Source organism: Podarcis cretensis, assembly GCF_951804945.1.
Source record: "Podarcis cretensis genome assembly, chromosome: 16".
Lineage (NCBI taxonomy): Eukaryota > Metazoa > Chordata > Lepidosauria > Squamata > Lacertidae > Podarcis > Podarcis cretensis.
In genome coordinates, this window is record NC_137186.1 from 32,144,942 (window position 1) to 32,160,041 (window position 15,100).

The 15,100-nt window shown below is 45.9% G+C and overlaps 1 protein-coding gene across 10 annotated transcripts in view; it reads right to left on the reverse strand.

Moving 5' to 3' along the window:
* Nucleotides 1-15,100, reverse strand: part of ARVCF (ARVCF delta catenin family member) — a 331,955-nt gene that overhangs the window by 62,207 nt on the left and 254,648 nt on the right. For all 10 annotated transcript variants that reach the window (XM_079956529.1, XM_079956526.1, XM_079956524.1 and 7 more), the window contains one exon: nt 11,702-11,773. In XM_079956529.1, the coding sequence (XP_079812655.1) occupies nt 11,702-11,773 (72 nt within the window). The remainder of the gene's footprint in view (nt 1-11,701; nt 11,774-15,100) is intronic.

Here is a 15,100-nt window from a genome sequence, read left to right on the forward strand (position 1 = left end):
GACACTGACTGGCAGAATCTCCCTGACATTTCAGACAGGGCCACCACAGTCCTAGCAGTCCTAGCCCTTCCGCTAATAAGAAGTTGCCTTATACCAAGTTAGACCATTGGTCCATCTAGCCCAGTACAATGTTTGGCAATGGCTCTTCAGGATTTCAGGCAAGTGACGTTCCCAGCCCTACCTAGAGATTGAGACTGGGACCTCCTGCATGCAAGACAGGGCCTTACTGTTGGTGGCTCCTTGCTGACCTGTGTGCCATTTGGGCTACACAGCTTCTAAGTGGGGAAGTATTAGGTTTCAGGGAGGTGGAGCTGCTTAGTAGTCAACTACTGTTGTTGTTTAGTCGTTTAGTCGTGTCCGACTCTTCGTGACCCCATGGACCAGAGTACGCCAGGCACTCCTGTCTTCCACTGCCTCCTGCAGTTTGTCAAACTCATGCTGGTAGCTTCGTGAACACTGTCCTACCATCTCGTCCTCTGTCGTCCCCTTCTCCTTGTGCCCTCCATCTTTCCCAACATCAGGGTCTTTTCCAGGGAGTCTTCTCTTCTCATGAGGTGGCTAAAGTATTCGAGCCTCAGATTCACGATCTGTCCTTCCGGTGAGCACTCAGGACTGATTTCCTTCAGAATGGAGAGGTTTGATCTTCTTGCAGTCCATGGGACTCTCAAGAGTCTCCTCCAGCACCATAATTCAAAAGCATCAATTCTTTGGCGATCAGCCTTCTTTACGGTCCAGCTCTCACTTCCACACATCACTACTGGGAAAACCATAGCTTTAACTATACGGACCTTTGTTGGCAAGGTGACGTCTCCATTCTGAAGGAAATCAGCCCTGAGTGCTCACTGGAAGGACAGATTCTGAAGCTGAGGCTCCAATACTTTGGCCACCTCATGAGAAGAGAAGACTCCCTGGAAAAGACCCTGATATTGGGAAAGATGGAGGGCACAAGGAGAAGGGGACGACAGAGGACGAGATGGTTGGACAGTGTTCTTGAAGCTACCAGCATGAGTTTGACCAAACTGTGGGAGGCAGTGGAAGACAGGAGTGCCTGGTGTGCTCTGGTCCATGGGGTCACGAAGAGTCGGACGCGACTAAACGACTAAACAACAACAAAGAGTGATTTAAAATAAAAATTAAAAAATGTGTGATGTCAATGTGACCAAGACTTCCAGCACAGAGAGTGAGTCTTTCTGGTGGATGTCAGTGCTGGCATATTTCTTTCTTTATAAGTTAAGCACAAACCGCTTCCAATACGGAGGCTGCTTAGTCATGCGCTTGCCGTGGTTTAAGCGACACCTTGTCTTCAGGAGCTGACCCACATAAAAAGAAAACAATCCCCTCTGTCAGGGTCTAGAATGTTCCTGTCATGGTGGGAAACGTCTGAGGGAGCAGCCCTGCGTTCTCCTCAAAGAGACGTGACAGATCTTGCCAGGGGAACCAGCGGCTGGAACTGGCGGGTTGCAAGCGCAGGTCAGACGTCGCCGAAGCAGAAGCTGCCGGCGAGAAAATGGCTGGCTGTTAAACTGGGTCAGGTTCTGAGGGGAAGCATCCTAAACGTGTGATGAAATCGTTGCTGATGAAACACGGGGCCCCACCTGCACAATGCATTTAGAGCAGCCTTTCTCAACCTGTGGGTCCCCAGATGTGGTTGAACTACAACTCCCATCACCCCTAGCTAGCAAGGCCAGAGCTCAGGGCTGATGGGAGTTGTAGTCCAGCCACATCTGGGGACCCACAGGTTGAGAACCGCTGATTTAGAGCATTATCCTAGAACAGTCATGACTCCCGCCCAGGGAATCCTGGGAAGTGAGAGTTGTTGGGAAGGCCCCCAATCCCCCCCTCACAGAGCGCCAATTCCCACTTGGAAAAGAGATTAATTGTCAATGGGGAACAAGGGTCTCTCCGAACAACTCTCAGCATCCTTAACCAACTACCCAGGATTCCTTGGGGTGAAGCTTAAAGTGGGATGTCATTGCTTTAAATCAGGCATAGGCAAACCCGGCCCTCCAGATGTTTTGGGACTACAACTCCCATCATCCCTAGCTAACAGGACCAGTGGTCAGGGATGATGGGAGTTGTAGTCCCAAAACATCTGGAGGGCCGAGTTTGCCTATGCCTGCTTTAAATGGAGGTTTGTTTGGGGTGGTGGTGTCACAAGACTACACTCCTGAGTGGTGGGAATAGGGAGAGAATGGCCTGCATCGTTCCTTCCTCTCAGGCTGCTTTCCTACTCAAAAATCACCCCCAGCTGCTTTTCTCCCCATGAGAGTAAATATATAATAGCGGGAGCCTCAGCAGCTCAGGCTCATTCTGCATCACAACAGCTCTCTCGTGAATATAGTACCATTTAAAATATCCTGGAGCACTACATGCTTTGAGATTGCCAGGCAGCAATCCAGATCTTCCTTCCCTTTGTGTCTCGCGAAAGAGAGACAAAAGTTCATCTTTCGGTTTGTTTCAAACTCAGTGCTCGGAACGAATGGTGCTTTAAACCCAGAATTGTTTAAACGGCACATATCACTGCCTATTAGACAAAAGACCCTTGTGATTAAAGTCCCGTGGAGAACAGTTTGACTTTCCGGAGCGAGAAAAGGACATGCGCCGATTCCAGTTCCCCAAGGTTGTCATGAACATTAGATCGGCTCAACTTAACTACCTCTTTTATTTGAGGACTTTACAAGAGGATCACGACCGGATCGAAGCTTCTCAGCTCAAAGAGTGCAGCTTTAATAAGAGAAGGTGGTTCAAACGGAGCTGGGTTTTCACAGGCCCTACTACTTGCATACCTGCCAAGACATAACGTCTCTGGAGGAGCCATTCAGAGAGGGAAGAGAAAGACAATAGCGTCCTTGCAGTGGAGATGGTTGGTGTTCATTGGGATGGGGGAGCGTAAGGCAGGAGGCTAACACTAGATGGCGCCAGAGCCAATGATAGGCAGAGCCAACTAATTCTAGTTTTGTCCTTGTCCTTCTCCCTACTGAGTTCTACAATGGGAACACTGAGATAAAGGAGGAGAAAGGTGATGGACAGGAGAAACCCCCTGGATTGGTTGTAACTAAAGAAGAAGACAAGCTCATCTTGAGGGGAAACATTCCAGTTTCATGCTTTTTCAATTTTTGCAACATAGTTCTCAGCTTGCAATACAGTCCTCAGATCTGGAATCATATTTTAAGGGCTTAGCAAATGCACATTTTAGAATTAAATAGGTTTAGAAATGCATAGGTTGAGATCTTTAGTTGCCAGTTCATTTCCGGGCTGAATTCAAGATGAAAAGGCATTCTCTTACATCTCAGATACTGTGGTACTTAATTCGTTCCGGAGATCCGTACTTAACCTGAAACTGTTCTTAACCTGAAGCACCACTTTAGCTAAGGGGGCCTCCTGCTGCCGCCGAGCCGCTGGAGCACGATTTCTGTTCTCATCCTGAAGCAAAGTTCTTAACCTGAAGCACTATTTCTGGGTTAGCGGAGTGTGTAACCTGAAGCGTATGTAACCTGAAGCGTATATAACCTGAGGTACCACTGTATCTTAGAGGCTGCCTCCTTCCCTACAGACTGTCTTGGGCGTGATCAGCAGAAAGGGAAGTTTTTTTTAGCCCTCAGAAGTTTGAGATGTAGGTTGTAATAATAATAAGGAGGAGGAGGAGGAGGAGGAGGAGGAGGAGCAGTAAATGGCAGCAGCTGAGTTGTATTTTTTTGGAAACTGAAAGCTGGTGCAGTTCTTTCAGCACCAGAGGGGACCACATTCTGCTTAACAACCTGGTCACTGCATTCTGAATTGATTGTAGTCTACAAATGCTTTTCAAGGGCAACTCAATGTAGAGCAGTTAAGCTTAATCAAACTGTATCTTAATTGAGGTTCCCACAGGCCAGGTTCAAATTGCCTGGGACGATTTTGCATTGCTCAGCCTGGCTGCTGTGTAATTAGCAGCTGTCAGTCCCGGCAAAGATATGGGCCATTCTTTAATCGGTGCGCAAGTCGCAAATGTGAGCTTCTACATTCCTCAGATGTGATGCAGTTTAGTGGCGAGAGAGAGCCAGGGATTCTGCGCGTGCTCAGAAGCACTCTCCTGTGTTATATTCTTTCTCGCATTCTAGGCTTTGAAATCTTGGCATTCAAAATAGACTGCCAGGGACTGATTAAGGGTATACCATTTTAATAGCTAGGGACTAGGAATGCTTGAGGAATTTATTCTTCGCTAGTTTCAAAAAATAACAGGCCTGATCTGTACCTCCTGGGCTAATGCACAGATCAGGACAAAGTTATTCTTACCATATAATCAAAGAATTGCAGAGTTGGAGGGGATCCTGAGGGTCATTTAGTCCAACCCCCCGAAATGCAGGAATCCTATCCACAGTCATCCCTGGGTGGGCTTGAAACGCCAGCCTTTTGGTTAATAGCCAGACGCACTGACCCATTGCGCCACAGGAGGGCACTTAGCTCCAGGTTTTACCCTTCTCCAAATTTTGTGAGGGAGGTCTTAGCTCAAAAGCAAAGCAAAATCCATATGAAAATGCATGTTTAGACATGTGTACTTGGATGGAGGGTGGACATTTAGAAATGCACATTTTGCTCAAAAAGAAATTGCAAACCTGTATTTAAATGGAGGTGTTTGTGTAGATTTCTTAAAAATAACAACAAAACAACAACACTTCAGTAGAGCACCAAGGTCCTGGGACATGGTCCTTCGCCATGTTTCAATTAAGCAGTCAATGGATAAAGATCAACAAACAGAAGCTGAAACATACAAGATCAGAAGGGGCAGCTACAAAGAAGGCCCTGCCTTGTGTTCTAATCCGCTGTACCTCTTATAAATGTGGAAAGCCAAGCAATCTTAAATGGTGGCCAGAATCAAGGGCAGAATCATTTCAAGCTTTGCATGAGCTGTTCTGACGGCGCCTGCAGTGCCATTTGCTAAATAAAAATAAAAATTCAGAACCTAAAATAGGCTTTCATTTGAAAGAGATCAATCTACAATTATTCGTTTTTTAAAAAAGGAAAAACCCTACCTTATGTCACTCAAATCAAATTCATGTGATTATTAAGACCTTTTTGGTCTTGGCAACTGATCTCATCAGAACCAATTAAAGCTCTGTGCCACGGATCTGACCTTTGAGGCAAAGACTTTGAAAATGGCCGTTCTGCTTCTGCTTATCTCACCTAATAATTCCAAATTGCTGCACTCTCATTATAACGTTAAGTAAGTATGTAGGCCGGCTGCTTTGGCCAGATACCTGCTTTGAAGAAGAAAAGGAACTGGAGAGCTAGCTAAAATCCAAAATCCACATTAGGGCAATTCCTTTATTAGACCTTGATTGCTATTCTCCAGAACTGTCCATCAGGCTAACTGGTAAACAAAAACATGTGTCTTACTCATAAGAATGGATGAATTTTAACAGATAGGTTTCCACTGAACACACCCCAAAAAGGGGAAGCCAAGCATAATACAGTGGTACCTCCGCTTGCAGACGGGATCCGTTCCAGAGGTCTGGCCATATCCTGAAGTTTCCGCAACCCGAGGTGTCACTTCTGCGCATGTGCGAGCAGCAAAACCCAGAAGAATACTTCTGAGTTTGCCACTTCTGCAACCTGACGTTTACATTACCCGAGGGTAACATAAGCTGAGGGTCTACTGTATGTATGTCCTTCCCATCAGTCTTATCTGCAACCGAAAGTATGCAAAGCAACTACAGTGGTACCTCGGGTTGCATACGCTTCAGGTTACAGACTCTGCTAACCCAGAAATAGTGCTTCAGGTTAAGAACTTTGCTTCAGGATGAGAACAGAAATCGTTCTCCGGTGGCCCAGCAGCAGCAGGAGGCCCCATTAGCTAAAGTGGGGCTTCAGGTTAAGAACAGTTTCAGGTTAAGAACAGACCTCCAGAACAAATTAAGTACTTAACCTGAGGTACCACTGTAATTGGAGCCTCATTTGAATGTTAGCTCTCACTCCTTACTCTCCAGTTTAAGACGGTAATTAAATATTGACTCCATCCAGGGTTCTAACACCAGCCATTCCTCCCACTTGCACACCACTATCTAGTTTATAATCTAGCCCAGCAGAGGTCTATTCATAAAACAGGCACAGCATAACAAGCATTAAAACCAAGTATATGAAACAATGGAACAAAATACCCCCAACACACTCACCCATCAATAACCATAAAAACAATGGATCTTAGATCAACACCATAAAATAGGCCAGAAGTCATATCTCGGTACAAAGCAATTTAACAGCCCAAAGGTAAGCAAATGTGTCTTAACCTGGTACCTAAAGACTGTCCATGAGAGTACAAGGGCTGCTTCCCTGGGGAGAGCATTCCACAAACTGGGAGTCATTACTGAAATCACCCATAGCACCTTCCTCGGAGGAGAAGATACCTGGAATCAGGGGTGCCAACTTGAATAAAATGTTGGGCGGCGGGCTGGCTGGTAAGATTTCACAATGCTCACATGTCATTTGAATTTCAATGCCCAACAACTGGGGGGGGGCGGCCCCCTCAAATATTTCCCCCCCATCTTTATTATTTTATTCACATAATATACATTCTTTACAACAGACAACTCCAAAATAAAATCATATATAGCAAACCCATACGTCTCATGTTTTCATTTACACTGATGTCCTCTCCGATACCTTTACCTGATATTTCTTTCTGCTTTCCTTATAGAATCTTTACGGAAATTTAAATCTCTTAAATCCTATACCAATCTTTAACAATTTCAATTAATCCCTTCACCTCCCTCCCCCACAACCCAGTACTTCCCTCCACTAATGTGCGATCTTCTTTGCCTACTATTACTTTTGTTATTGTTGCGTTACTCACTTTATTTGTTATTCCATCCTTAGGATAATATTATCCCATCTTCTTACGCCTTTTGAACTTTTGCATAATACAGTGGTACCCCGCAAGACGAATGCCTCGCAAGACGGAAAACCCACTAGACGAAAGGGTTTTCCGTTTTGGAGGTGCTTCGCAAAACGAATTTCCTATGGGCTTGCTTCGTAAGACGAAAATGTCTTGCGAGTTCCTGCGGGTTTTTTTCCCTCCCCCCCTTTTTCTAAGCCGCTAAGCCGCTTATCAGCTGATCTGCTAAACCGCTAAGCCGCTTATCAGCTGATCCGTTAAGCCACTTATCAGCTGATCCGCTAAGCCGCTTATCAGCTGATCCGCTAAGCCGCTAAGCCGCTTATCAGCTGATCTGCTAAGCCGCTACGCCGCTAATAGCGCTAATCCGCTAATCCGCTAATGGGCTTGCTTCGCAAGAAGAAAAAAACGCAAGACGAAGAGACTCGCGGAACGGATTCTTTTCGTCTTGCGAGGCACCACTGTAATTTTTAAGCTCCGGCACTGACTTTTTTCATGTATTCCTCAAATATTATATAGGGGGCCCTGAAAGAGAATCGAACCTGCAACCTTTGTGTTATCAGCACCAATCTCTAACCAACTGCTAATCAGAAGGCTTCCAATTATGATCATAGACACTAAAGCCTTATTGGAAATTATTCAGAATGTATAAAGGCATTCCAAATGTTTGCTGGATGTGTGAAAAATATTTTCTCATGCTTGGTGGAAAAAGCTAAGAACTGTCAGATACAAATACAAACATTGATGCAGAAGATTTTCAATGTGACCATTCAACTGAAAGCAGAAATTTTCCTGCTAGGAAATACAGTTGGATATACTGACTATGAAACTGACTATGGACCATTATTTCAATACCTAATAACAGTGGCGAGACTTTTATATGCACGAAGATGGAAAGAGTCGCCATTTCCTACCTTGGAGGAATGGTAGTTACAATTTTTTGACTTAGCAGAGATGGCAAAGTTGACGTGTTTAATCAGAGAAAAACCATTGCATGTCAAGGTCCCTAGGGCCACCCCAATAACTCATACATCACACAGAATTTTTTGTTTAAGATTTTTGGCATAATTTTGGCCACAACTTTATTAAAATACAAATTTGTGAGTGGTTGCTTAGGCATTGGTTGTGACTATCTGCCCCCACCATGGGGGACAGACTGACATTCAGCACAATGCGAAAGTCAGAATAGGGGAATACACTTGGGGGTAGCGACGGAGCAGGGAACCTGCCCTCACCCCAAATGCAACCAGGAGCTCATTGCTATGGCCCGAGCCCCCTTGACAGAGTGGACAAGCCCCCAATTCCTTTAACGGAATCCCTTGCAGCAGCAGCATTAGATGGGCAGGCACAGCCAATCCGTGCCCCTCAACCAACCAAACCATGAACCAATGCCTAACTGCAACTTTACAAGTTGTGACGATTTGCTATGCAGTAGGCAAAAACAAAATGGCCCCAGCCAATCACCCAGATGGACAAAATTCCTACCTGGCCCCTGTTCCAAGAGCAGACGACCCCATGACAGGCATAGCAAGGTCAAAGCGAACAACCCTAAATATAGGGGGGGGGGGACAAGCAATCTGATGCACGGTCGAAAAGAGGAAGCCCTAGCCTCGTGCAAGGAGTTCCAGCATTTCTGGCTGTCAATCAACAAACGGCAACATTAACTTCTTCCCAACAACAGGGGAAGCCCCAATCGCACCAGTGGCCAACGATCAATTAGCCCGCCCCCAACTTTGGAGTGTCCTGGCGGCCCCCACCGCAACACGTGCTCTCCATGAAGAACACACTTTGTTGATATCTGCTAAAGATTGGAAACCCCTTATAGGCTTTTTGCATGAAAAAAGAAAATGAACTTATGATATCTGGGTTTGAGGATTGAAGAATATATTGGTTTGTAGAAAGTGGAGTGTTGGGTGCTATCTTGAAGTGGATGCCTTGATCTATTTTCTCTATATAGCTAACAGAAGAAGGATCACAATCTCTCCCTTTTATTTTTCCCATGTTCCCTGCTCCCCTTTGTGTTTGCATTTTTATTTACATTAGTTTCTTCTATCTTTGATTAAAAGATATTGGATATTTAATATTAACCTTAGTATATTTTCTCTATGGGGGGGGATAAAGCCACTTCCGAGATAGGGAGGAGGTGGGGTTGCGGGCTTCACGTCCCTCCCCACAATCGCGGGGGCTGGCTCCAGCCCCACGCGATAACAGGGAATCCTCGGACGCGTCATACCCCGAGCCAGCCAATCGGCTGGCTTGGGGGCGTGGCCTCGCCTACTTAGGTCTGGCGTGGCCGAGGGTCTCCCTCTTTCCCGTGCCGCAGTTGACCCGGTTTTCCCTCCCCTCCCACCCTTCAGGCTAGGTTCTTTGACGTTGCTATGGGCTTCGGTTGGTCGGCGTCAAGGGGCCTGCTAGGAATTTTTCCAACTGGCAGATTGGCACCAGCCAATTGGTTTTCAGCTACCTCATAGCAAACCGTCACAACTCCACGGCATTGGCGGTTAGGAATTGGTGGGGGTACTGTTCTAATGTTATGCAGATGAAGGGGGCGAAGGAGCGCCATCACCTTCCCCCGAACAAAAGGGTAGTCCGGTAAAGGATTCCAGGGGGCGTGGCCTCGTCCTAAGCCTATGGAGGTGTGGGCCCACGGCACGCCCCCACGCGGTGACCCCAGGGGGAGGTCCTAGTTGACGTGCCTCAGCAGGACTCCTCCCACTGGTGGTTAACCCTCACCGGCCTTCAAGCATGCAGGCTGAAGCCGGTTAGTTGTTAGGACCAATGCCTAAGGCCAACACCGCTCAATTCCTGTAATCAATAAAGTTGTGGCCTAATTTGACCCATTAACTCGAATTCTTGGGTCCTGTGTCTTTATTTCTTGGGGAGAGGCGGGAACTCACCACGCAATAATAATAAATAATAATAAAATTTTATTTATATCCTGCCCTCCCCAGCTGAAGCTGGGCTCAGAATGGCTAACAACAATAAAATTGGATGGAATTGGATGAATACTTTGGGCTCCCTGCAGTGGAGACTGTACCATAGTAGTGAACGGGCAGCTACTCCACCAACCTCAGCTGGCCCCTGCCTGCTTGCCTTCCCACTTACAGCTAATTCTGGGGGTGACCCTAGCTGTCAGCTTCCCCCTCCTTAGTCTCAGGGGCGCCCTCTTAGAATCCATCAAGGAGAAGAACAGGCACAGAGCCAGAATTTGTTGGCTGTGCTCATCATTCGCTCTGGCTCCCCCTACTGTTGGCCTTCCTGCCTTCTACCCTAGAAGCTCCAAAGGGCACCAGTCGCCACAACTTTTAAAACAGGCATCAAGAAATGCAGCTGTCTGTTCATCAAACCCTGATCGACACAAAGGCGGGCATTCTGTTTCTCTGCCTTACCAAGGGTGGGTCTACACACAGGGGGGAAACACACATGCTATAAATAAGTCAGAAATTAAATCGTTATAACAAAAGAAAAAAATCACTATAGAAAAATCACATTATTATTATTATTATTATTATTATTATTATTATTATTATCATCATTGCATTCCAGACCCATCTGGTGTTGCACGTTTGTAATACATTCAAAACATTGGGTTTTTTTTTTTTTTTTTACTAATGTACCTGAGTCCCAAAACACCTTCTTGTCAAGGAAGAAAACAGCTGCCTCCACTGGACAGCACCTGTACTCCCCTCCAGAGAGGTTTGCCCCACTCTTTTTTGGGGGGGAGGGAAGCCTCAACATTTTGCAGCTTTTGCAACCCATCTCAAACCACCTCCTTAGGAAGAAAAAAGCAGTGCTGTATTTTTCTGTGTATAAAACACCCCCTATTTTGGGGGACTCAAAATTTAGAAAATGGGAGGGGATTCCCCCAAGTTGTTGAGCTTTTTTGGGGGAGGATTGCCCAAAGCTGTTGAGCTTTTTTTAGGGGGGATGGCTGAAAATCGCTCACCCACCACACCAAAAATGCCGCTTGTGCATGTCGCGAACACCACCTATCCTCTGTTCCCTTGCCGACAAAAGCAGCAAATCGCCCACCAATTGCCACAGCAACAGCCAATCAACACCAGACCTTGCCACCAATAACAATCTCCGACTTGCAGCAACAACCAATCCCATGTCCCCACAATGCACTATCCATGTATAAGATGACCCCCAATTGTTAACATGGTTTTTGAATAAAAAACCCAGTCTTATACACAGAAAAGTACGGTATGTTTTAGCATGCACTTGTGATTCCATTTTGGCCACGTGTAAAGCCTGTACTCAGAATGGCTTTGTTTGCCACGCTAACAAACCTTAAGTTTTGTTATCTTTTCAACCCGTCAAACCCAAACAGAAGGAAGAACATACTGCTCAAACCACACATTGACCACGATGAGTGACAGAAGAAAGTCGGTGCCAAGGTAACAGTGGTACACAAACAGCACCCACCCTGGAGCTCCCCTTGGGTGATGTAAAGCAAAGACGGCGTCTCCTCAATATTAAATTTAATTGTTAGATATGCATAAAATTTGTAACACCACACACACACATGTTAGGCAATATTGTTAGAATCCTTTAAATCTGCTGTAGGAAACAGTGCGGAAAATGCACATTGTTTGCAAAGGAAGACTTCAGCTCTCGTTATATCTTCTCCAAACCAATTCAATCAGAAAACAAAATAATAGACGGGAACAGAACCGGCCGTTGAACGCTCATTTAATAGTGAAATTAAAGAAGCATGAAAGATAAGGATAAATGTGGCGTTTTTCAATCCCTCTGCAACACCCCTCAAGAGCATGCTTCTTTCCTCGCCCCTTGCTGATCTTTGAAAAAGCACGCTCGCGAGCACATTACCTTTTGCTGACTCAGACCGCTTAGGTAAATCCAGTGTATCAAAGTTTCTGTCCACATCTCCGTTCTTCTTCCCTGTGCACGACACAGAAGAATGAGCAATGAAAGGAATCAGCAGCACACGAATAAACCTGAATCAGTCACTGTTGCGTCCAGAGAAGAAAAGAGGACAAATGGGGCACAAAGCCCAACATTACACAACATCATCACATGCGTGCACCATTTGCAGGAGAGTTCCAGGCATGCAAGGAAACATTTGTCATGTCTTCACATTCCAAGGTAATAAACACATATTTTTTATGTACTGGTTAGTGAGACTTGCTGCAATGTCAACCACCGGGCCTAATCCTAAATTTGTTTCACTTCTTTATTTATTTTAAAAGTTAGTTATTTATTCGTCCTTTTCTCTCTCTTTTTTTAAAAACCCTGCCCTTCCTTCCAAAAAGGAACCCAGGTGGCAAACACACCACCAACAAAACAATAAAAACATCTAAAAACAAAAGGCCGCAGTGAAAAACAAAACAAAACAGCTATTCAGAGAATCAGTGGCCATTATCTGGGCCTCAAAGAGTTGGTGGGGGGGAACCCACACCTTCTAAGCGGGACTTCCCCCAAATATTTTTGCTACCAGGAAGAAAAAACTAAACATTACCTCTTATTCCGCTTAAATAACACGATACATACAGAAAAATGCAACCAGTTTCCCCAAAACATTCCCAGAGTACAGGTCAAGTGTTTTTAAATGTGCATTGGTATACTCTTTATTCGCAAGAGAAAAAGTTTTAAATCTGAAACTGACAAATGTCAATGTGCAGGTCTGATCAGATTCAAGGGCATGTTTACACTACAAACATAAGCCGGTTTCAAACTGGCTCAGTTGTCGTTGCCTCTAATACATGGGAAGGACAGGCTTTGGGGAGAATTCTGGTAGAGATCTTTGACCAAAATATCTCATGGCCCAATGTTAAACATCTAATGTGGGGGGCAGTCATGGGGAGAATGGGGCTCATCTTCCTGCTTGCATGATGTGCCTGATATATTTTCATGATTATTAATAGTTTATTGCATTGATATCTTGCCTTTTTTCTGCCATGGAAACAGGAGGTCTGATCACAGATTTTCAATATTTCATACACTTTAGCTGTTGGGTTTCAAGACCCGTTAAATCCAACCATCACTTTTTTAACCAGACAACTTGGCTAACAGAGTTTGTTTGTGTCTGTCGACAGAACAGGCTCAGTGTCAAAACCAAAGTCGCTTCCCCACCCAACTGGCCTCTCTTATTCGCTTTTTGACAAAAACTTGGCTAGGGTCAATGATAGCAATCTGAAGAAGATTCCCAGATCCTTCATTCTTATTTGTTTTTGTTTCTTTTAGACCGCTCAAAACAAGACAACAGCACCCTGCTTTGGGAGACAAACAGAACAGCAAAGAGGCAAGATGTCAGCTGTTGGGACAGAACGCCACTATTTTATTTTTCTTCTGATGACAGCTAAGCCCATATGCTTCTCTGAGAAGAGGACTCTTAACTTGTCACTTCAGAAATGACAAGAATTTATGGCAGAAGGCAAGAGAGGGAAAGAGAGAAGGAAACGGAAGAACGTAGAATGCAAAAGTGGAGAACATCACTCTCCACCCGAAACACACACTCTGTTTTCTCCACAAAACACTGCCTGGTCTTACTGCCCTGCAGATCCCTATGCTCTTTTTCTCTGCTTCAACACCTTTGCTCCCTGTTAAGGTTGTGCATGATGAGGAAGCATTGATTTCCATTCCAACCCATGTTGACTGCATGCAGTGCTGTTTCTGTTCTGCTGCATTTGGCTTCCAGCAAAAGCTACGCTGTCCACTTGGGTGGAATTTTACATAGTTAATCGCAGGGGGTGGAGAATCTGTGGTACGCCTGATGTTGCCACCACCCCTGGCCTTTGGCCATGCAGGCTGATGGGAAGTGCAAGTCAAGCAACACCCAGAAGACCACAGATATCCCTTCCTTGTGCTCTACTGCCAGTAAATGTGCAGCAGCTCTTGTGCATCCAGTCTTGGTCTTCAGCTGGGGCCTGATCCCAGCAGCTGGAGGGCAGAGCGACATAGCTGGAATGCAGGTGCAGGCAATAAGTGATGATGTGGGGCAGGAGTCCAGCACCCTCACTCAGCAGAATGAGCAGAAGGGTCACCCAAAGGCAGCTGGACTTGCTCACCACATACTGAAGCAAGCAAAATGGTACACGTTACTAAAGGGGGTGGTGGTGGAGAAGAGAGGACAATTTGAAGTAGGTGAAGACCACCACCCCATAAGACCATTCAATCCAGAATTTAAAATTACCTAACTCAGGGGTAGGGAACCTCAAGCCTATGGGCCAAACACCTCCAGGTCTCTATACATGGCGCTTGAGTTTCGCCATAAGCCACACTCCGTGTTTTTGCCTGCAGGGAATCTCTTCTGGAATGGAAATATTGCCTTTTGCAATGGAAGTGTGCAGCTGTGCTGAGGCAGTATGTGTGCAGTGGTGTAGCATGGGGGGCAGAGGGCCGGTTGCCCCCCGGTGCAAAATGGTTAGGTGTGCAAAATTTCAACACCTGGTGCTGCCTCAATACCACTGCACACTTCCGTTGAAAATGACTTCTCCATGAGAACTAGGAAGTGACCTCTCCAGATAACAGAATGGCTCTTTTTTTCTTATCTCTGTCCTGGGTGATGCAGACGCCGTTAGGCGGTTGAATGAGCATGCGTACTTCATCCGTTTCCCAACCACTACTCTGTGAGGCCCTGGGCACTGGCAACCCACGCTATGCCACTATGTGTAGAACCAAGTGACTTTTGCGTGGTTGAAATCTAGCCTAATGTACACAAGGAAGGTTCACACCCATTGCGCCATCCATGTTTCCCTCAGGCCCCACCCACCCCTGGAAAGTTGCCCATAAGGGAATAAGGTCCTCAGCAAGGTAAAGGCTCCTCACCCCTGACCTAACTGCACCTCAGGATGTAGTATTTTGGAAGAAGACCAACATATCAGCAGCCTTAGAGGCTTTTAAATTCCTGAGGAAAAGTTTAGGGAAATCCAGGGCTGTTCTCTCTGCCCCTGCCCTGGATTTACCTCAGAGTTCAGCAATGACAGGTCTACAACCTATGTGGCACTCAGCAGCTGTCAGGAGTTCTGGCACATCAGATTTGTCTTTACAGTGTATCCTCTCCCTCCTCTTCGCTCCTCTCGTTCTCCCCGCTGTCAAGTGGCGTCTGACAACACCCAGGGGCCCCGTCCCAAAGGGGACAGAGGTATATTTTCAGACGAGAAGTGCTGCTGAAGCCCTCAGCAGAAGAAAGGCAGCTTTTAAGATGGCAGCTGACAGGCCTGCTTTATGGGAGTTGGCTATCAGAGCTGGCAAAGACCTTGGGGACAG